The sequence below is a fragment of the Nyctereutes procyonoides genome, unplaced genomic scaffold, assembly GCF_905146905.1.
Source record: "Nyctereutes procyonoides isolate TBG_1078 unplaced genomic scaffold, NYPRO_anot_genome, whole genome shotgun sequence".
Lineage (NCBI taxonomy): Eukaryota > Metazoa > Chordata > Mammalia > Carnivora > Canidae > Nyctereutes > Nyctereutes procyonoides.
In genome coordinates, this window is record NW_026575125.1 from 53131663 (window position 1) to 53138287 (window position 6625).

At 40.3% G+C, this 6625-nt stretch overlaps 1 protein-coding gene across 1 annotated transcript; it reads right to left on the minus strand.

Annotated features, from left to right (window-relative positions):
- Positions 1-5327: 5327 nt before the first annotated feature.
- LOC129518592 (PDZ and LIM domain protein 1-like) lies at positions 5328-6285 on the minus strand. Its single transcript, XM_055338766.1, has 2 exons — positions 5486-6285; positions 5328-5427 (listed from the first exon to the last, which is right to left on the minus strand). The coding sequence occupies exons 1-2, from the start codon at positions 6283-6285 to the stop codon at positions 5328-5330; spliced, it is 900 nt and encodes a 299-aa protein (XP_055194741.1).
- Between the last annotated feature and the right edge of the window lie 340 nt (positions 6286-6625).

Consider the following 6625-nt stretch of genomic DNA (forward strand, 5'->3'; position numbering starts at 1 on the left):
AAAGGGTATTAGGCTTAGGACACCTTTGGCTCTGACATTCTAAGAATATTACAGCTGAACTCATAGGAAACCAATATAAATTAGGATACCTGATGTTTTTTGGTCACTTCCATTGAAAAATTGTGAATGTATCTGATATTCAAACAAGTCTGTGAATCTTTTATATGATCCTGATGTCAGGGGGGATAGATCTAATAATGTCCTTAAAATGCTGATATATCTATAATTCAAGCTGTCAAATACATTTCAGTTTGAGAGGACAGGAATCTGATAAGAATTTCAGGAAACCTGGGGCTTCTCAGGCCTAACTCTAAATGAGGAGGGGCAAGGATGAGCCAGTAGTTGGCAATATGCCCCCACATCATTCTAGAACAGTGTTTTGTGAAAGTAACCTGGAATTTTGTCGCAGAATGGTATCTGACCTTTATTTAAACCCATTAAAAATAACTATTAAATTTAGATCCAAATCTCAGGAGCTTAATTTCCTAGCTATGTGACCTGGGCATTGGTTAGAAGCCCTTTGAGAACTCTAAATGGGAGCAAGTAAAATTGTTACCTTAAAACTTGGATGTCATCTTAGGATACCTGGAGGCTCAGTCAGTTAAGCATCTGACTTCAGCTCAGGTCATGATGCTGGGGTTGGGATTTAGTCCTATGTTGGGCTCCTTGCTCTGTGGGGAGTCTGTATGTTTCTCTGCCCTTTCCCCTGCTTGTGCTCTCTTGATCTCTCTCTTTCTCTCAAACAAATGAAAAATAAAATCTTAAAAAAAACTTTAAGTCATCTTAACACTGGTAGTTTTGTGGGTTTTTTTTTTGTTGTTGTTAGTTTGTTTTGTTTTATTCATGAGACACACAGAGAAAGGCAGAGATATAGGCAGAGGGGGAAGCAGCCTCCTTGAGGGGAGCCCGATGTGGGACTCAGTCCCAGGACTCTGGGATCACGATCTGAGCCAAAGGCAGATGCTCAACCACTAAGCCACCCAGGCGCCCCAACACTGGTAGTTTTTAAACCTTATGGATTACAGAACCCTTTGAGAGTTGAGGCTTCTGATCCCTAAAAAGACATTGACAGGAAAAAAGTGTATTTCACCATTTACTCCAGGCTAAATCTTCTGCCTTAAAGGACAAGAGAGCAATTTAATGTATAAATTTACCTTTAAAAATATGTCCATTAGAAAGTGGTATACAGGTTGGAGTGTGGAAGGGCCTATTATAACAACAAAGAGACACAAATGCTGGCATGGGAACCAAATAGAGAAAGGATGCACAGGCCCCCAAATTTCACATATTTTGGTTTAGTTTGCAAAACTATCTTAATTTGTGCCATAACTATTTCAGAAATGTTTCATAAATTCACAGAACTTCTTCAGTTCTGATTCCATATTCAGTGACCAAATTTATGACTACACAGTAACCATCTGTGTAGTCATTTTGAGAGAATATACCCAGAGGCATTTAGGAATCCTCAAATTTGAAGCATTATATGTAAATCCTTAGTAAAAAACTGATTATTCACCATTGTGTGATATGTGCTCACATTCTATATTTTTCTTATTCCTGGGCAGCAATTTTGTATGACACAACTTTATCCTCATCACCATTCTGATATAGAACTTAATATTTTTGTTTTACAATTACCTTCTTCTTCCCCTCTGAGCATTCCCAAAACACTTTCATATCCTTTGATGTCAATTCAACCTCATGACAACCTTCAAAACAATATAAACATTATATATCACATGATTTTTATATGTCCCTTCTCAGTCTGCAGTACAGATGACAGAGTGACAACCTCCATCTCATGTGAACCTGTGTACTCCTGTTTGCTTCTAAACACAGTGAGAGAGAAAAGGAAATCCTTTTCAAAATCAATCTTCTTACTTCTCAGAGCCTCTTTTTGAGCGCCAGGATTCATCTCCCAAACATTCACAGAATCACAGATAAGAGGGACTCAGGAATCATAGCCCAGGGGTTATTAACCAAGACTGAATGTCAATGTCTCCTGAAATGGGATGAGGGGTGGGCACTAACACAATCCCTTCACCACTGCCCTCTACCGCCCCATCCCCACCATAAGCAGAGCCTGGATCAGAAGGTCTTTTATTTCCACAATCTTTACCACAGAAGCCAGAGGTAAATAGCAAGAAGGATCCTTGCTCAGTGAGCAACTTGCCTGGGAAATACTATCCATCTCTCACAGGCACAAGTTTCATATAAAACAAGGGCTCAGGGGCTAGAAACTTTTTGTTCCTGAAACTTCCTGATCTTGAGACTCCCCTTTCCCAAAGATTGATACCAAATAACCCTGCCTGGGAAAGCTGATTCCATCACCTTGGAAATCATCAATAAGGACCATATAGATACAGACCAACACAAAAACAACAACACAAAGACTTGGAAAATGAAGCTGTCATCAAAACCACAGTCAAAAAGTAGGCCAGGACTTACATGCTAAACATAAACAGGATGGCTGCTTGCTAAAGCAAAATATTTAAATAAGATCTTCTAAAATAATAGTCTTCTTAATTACTTTAAAGTCTTCTAAAATAATAGTCAAATATTTGTATAATTAATATATAATAAAAATGCCCACCATAACAACAATCATTTGTTGTTTCTTAAATTCCACATGTCAGTGAAATCATGAAGTATTTGTTTTTCACTGACTGACTTATGTCACTAAGCATAATGCTCTCTAGCTCCATCCATATCATTGCAAATGGCAAGACTTCATTCTATTTATGGTGGACTAATATTCTATTGTACACATATATAACATATTTATCCATTCAGCAGTTGAAGGATGTTTAGGCTTTTTCCATAATTTGGCTATGGTAGATCATGTTATAAACACTAGGGTGCATCTCTTTGAATTGATTTTTTGTATCCTTTATGTAAATACATAGCAGTGCAATTGCTAGATGATAGGGTTTCTCCATAATTTGGCTATTGTAGATCATGCTGTAAACATTGGGGTGCATCTCTTTGAATTGATATTTTTGTATCCTTTGGGTAAATATGTAGTGGTGCAACTGCTGGATTGTAGGGTAGTTCTGTTTTTAACTTTTTGAGGAACATCCATAGTGTTTCCCAGAGTGGCTGTACCACTTTGCATTCCCACCAAAAACCTAAGAGGGTTCCTTTTCTCTGCATCCTTGCCAACACCTGTTGTTTATTGTATTGTTGGTTTCAGCCATTCTGCCAGATATGAGGTGATATCTCATTGTAGTTTGATTTGTATTTCTATGATGATGAGTGATGTTGAGTATCTTTATATGTCTGTTGATCATCTGCATATCTCTTTGGAAAAATGTCCATTAATGTCTTCTGCCCCTTTTTTACTGGAATTTAAGAAACAAAACAAATGAGGAGGGAGGTAAGATGGCAGAGTAGTAGGATGACCCTATGTTGGCTTCCTCACTCAAACACAGCTAGATAAATATAAAATCATTCTGAACACCCAATAAATCAATCAGAAGTCTTAGAGAACAAAGCTATACATCTGCAAACCAGAAAAATAACCTGTGTAAACTTTTCTTAACAAGCACACCAAAACACACTTAAGACCTAGCTTTATTTATTGTTTTCTTTCAATTTTGATTTTCAATTTTATTTTGTTTTTTATTTTTATTTTTTCATTTATTTTTATTGAAGTTTGATTTGCCAACATATAGTATAACACCCAGTGCTCATCCCAAATGCCCTCCTCAGTGTCTGTCACCCAGTTACCCCAACCCCCTGCCCACCTCCCCTTCCACAACCCTTTGTGCATTTCACAAAATTAGCATTCAATTTTATTTTGTTCTTTTTGTCTTTTTTTCACTCCAAAATGACAAGGCAAAGGAACTCACCCCAAAAGAAAGAACAAGAAGAAATGATAAATAGAGATATAATCAATGCAGATATAAGTAAGATGTCTGAATGAGAATTTAAAACAATTGTAAGCATACTAACTGGATTTGAAAAAAGCATAGAAGATACTAGAAAATTCCTTATTGCAGCGATAAAAGAACTAAAATCTAGTCAGCCTCAAAAAAAATGCTATAACTGATATGCAAACCAAATAGAGGCTATAAAAATGAGGATGGATGAAACAGGAAAAAAAATCAATGATACAAAAGATAAATTATGGGAAATAATGAACCTGAAAAGAAAAGGGAAACAAAGGTAATGGATCATGAAGGTAGACTGAGGGAACACAGTGACGTATTACAATGGATAGCCTTTGTATTATAGTAGTTCCAGAAAATGAAGAGGGAAAGGGGGAAGAAGGTTTATTTGAGCAAATTATAGCCAAAAATTGTCCTAATCTGGGGAAGGATACATTCATCAATATCCAAGAAGCACAGACAACTCCCATTAAATTCAACAAAAGTTGACTGAGGTCAAGGCATGTCATACCCAAATTCACAAAATACACAGGCAAGGAGAGAATCCTGAAAGCAGCAAAGGAAAAAAAATGTCTCAGACTTATAAGGGAAGACAGAACACACACACACACACACACACACACACACACACACACGACAGATCTCATCCACAGCAGATCTGCCACAGAAAATTAGCAGGCCATAAGACGGTGGCAAGATATATTCAACATGTTGATTGGGAAATATGCAGCCAATAATACTACATCCAGCAAGGCTGCCATTCAGATACCACGTCACACCAGTGAGAATGGTGAAAATTAACACGACAGAAAACTATAAATATTGGAGAGGATGTGGAGATAGGGGATCCCTCTTGCATTCTTGGTGGGAATGTGAGCTGGTACAGCCACTCTGTAGAATTGTGTGGAGGTTTCTCAAATTGTTAAAAATAGAGCTACCCTATGACTCAGCAATTGCACCACTGGGGATTTACCCCAAAGTAACAGATGCAGTGAAACGGCAGGACACCTGCACCACAATTTTTTTCTGGAGTCTATAAATTTATTGAGTAAAACCGAAACAATGTCAGACATGTTCAATTCGGTTTGGTTCAAATGTGGCTGATGTCCATCTGCAGCAGAAATGAACTGAGGTAAAGAGAAGACCCAAGGATGCTGGCAAGGGGGCCACTGAACAAAACAATCCTCTGTTAATTGTAAAAGCAGGTGTCACACAGCCAGTGAGTCAGTTAGCAGAGGCAGGGAGACGTGGTGTTTAATGAGCAGGGATAAAACCAGATTCAGCAAGAACTTTCAAAAGAGGAGAGGGCCAGAGCATTTAGAGATCGAGTTGCAACAGGTGTGGACCTCCGGTTCACTTGGGGAACACTGTGACCACGTTATAGCCCTCAGGGGGTGTGACCCGCTCCTGAGCGTACTTTTCACAGTAGATCTGATCCTACATGAAGAAATGGCTCTTCTGTTTCAGATTGGGGCCACATTCAGTGCACACATAACACTCAGGGTGACGGTGGCGGTCCCGGAGCTTCACAAACACGCTGACAATGCCGGTGCCACATTTGTCACACATGGGCAACTTCTGGGCATTTCACAAACACGCTGACAATGCCGGTGCCACATTTGTCACACATGGGCAACTTCTGGGCATTTCCAATAGATGCAGCCACTTTGGTGACTGGAGCCTTAACACTTCTGAAACCTGATGGCTTGTTGGGATCCCCTTTCTCCTCAGACTCTAAGATTTCCTGCAATACCAGGAATGAAGTGGATTGCTTGGGGGGGGGCTCATTTAACTCCTGTTTCTCATGAAGCATCTTGTAAACTTCAGATTCTTTGTCGTTGACAAGTCCGCTTAGAGGCTGAGAATGGTCTAAGGCTCTGCCATTTGTCTCCTGCCCACTGGCTGCTGTCTTTGACTCCAGGGTGTTGTTGAAGTTGGATATGTTTTCAGAGGAATAGAGACCAGCTGAGTTGTTGTACTGGTTTGTGATGACCCTGGGGGCAGAGCTGGAGGCCAGCGAGGCGGTAAAGGGCATGGCACTCCGGTTGTGGGCGCTTCCTATGTTCAGGACCTCTTGGGGTTCCGAGGCCAAATTCATCTTGTACGGATGACGTTTCCCTTCCTCTGTCACCAGGGAAGACCAGTTTTTTTGTTCATATCTGGTGACTGTGAGGGTCATGTTGTCCATGCAGCCTTTGATTTTGTTCTGAGCTTCCAGGTGTGTCATACCACTGCTATTTTCCCCATCGATGGCTATGATTACATCTCCGATGCATAAGTTAGCTCCCGCAGCCTTGCTTCCAGGAGTGACCCGGGAAATGGCCAAGGGTTGTTCGAAGTCTTTGCCCCCCACGAGGCGGAAGCCCCCCTGGAGGACGATCTGCTGGGTGGACATGGTGTGGCAACCCACGGGAACCGACGCGGCAGGACGCGTTGCGCTGGGCTCCCCGGCAGCTGTTGGTAAAAGAGCCACCCCAATGTTTATACCAGCAATGTCGACAATAGCCAAACTGTGGAAGGAGCCTCAGTGTCCATCTAAAGATGAATTGATAAAGAAAATGTGGTCTATATATACAATGGAGTATTACTCAGCCATTAGAAACAAAGAATACCCACCATTTGTTTCAACGTGGATAGAACTGAAGGGTATTATGCTGAGTGAATTTAGTTAATCAGAGGACAAATATTATATGGTTTTGCTCATTCGGAGAATATAAAAAATAGTGAAAGGGATT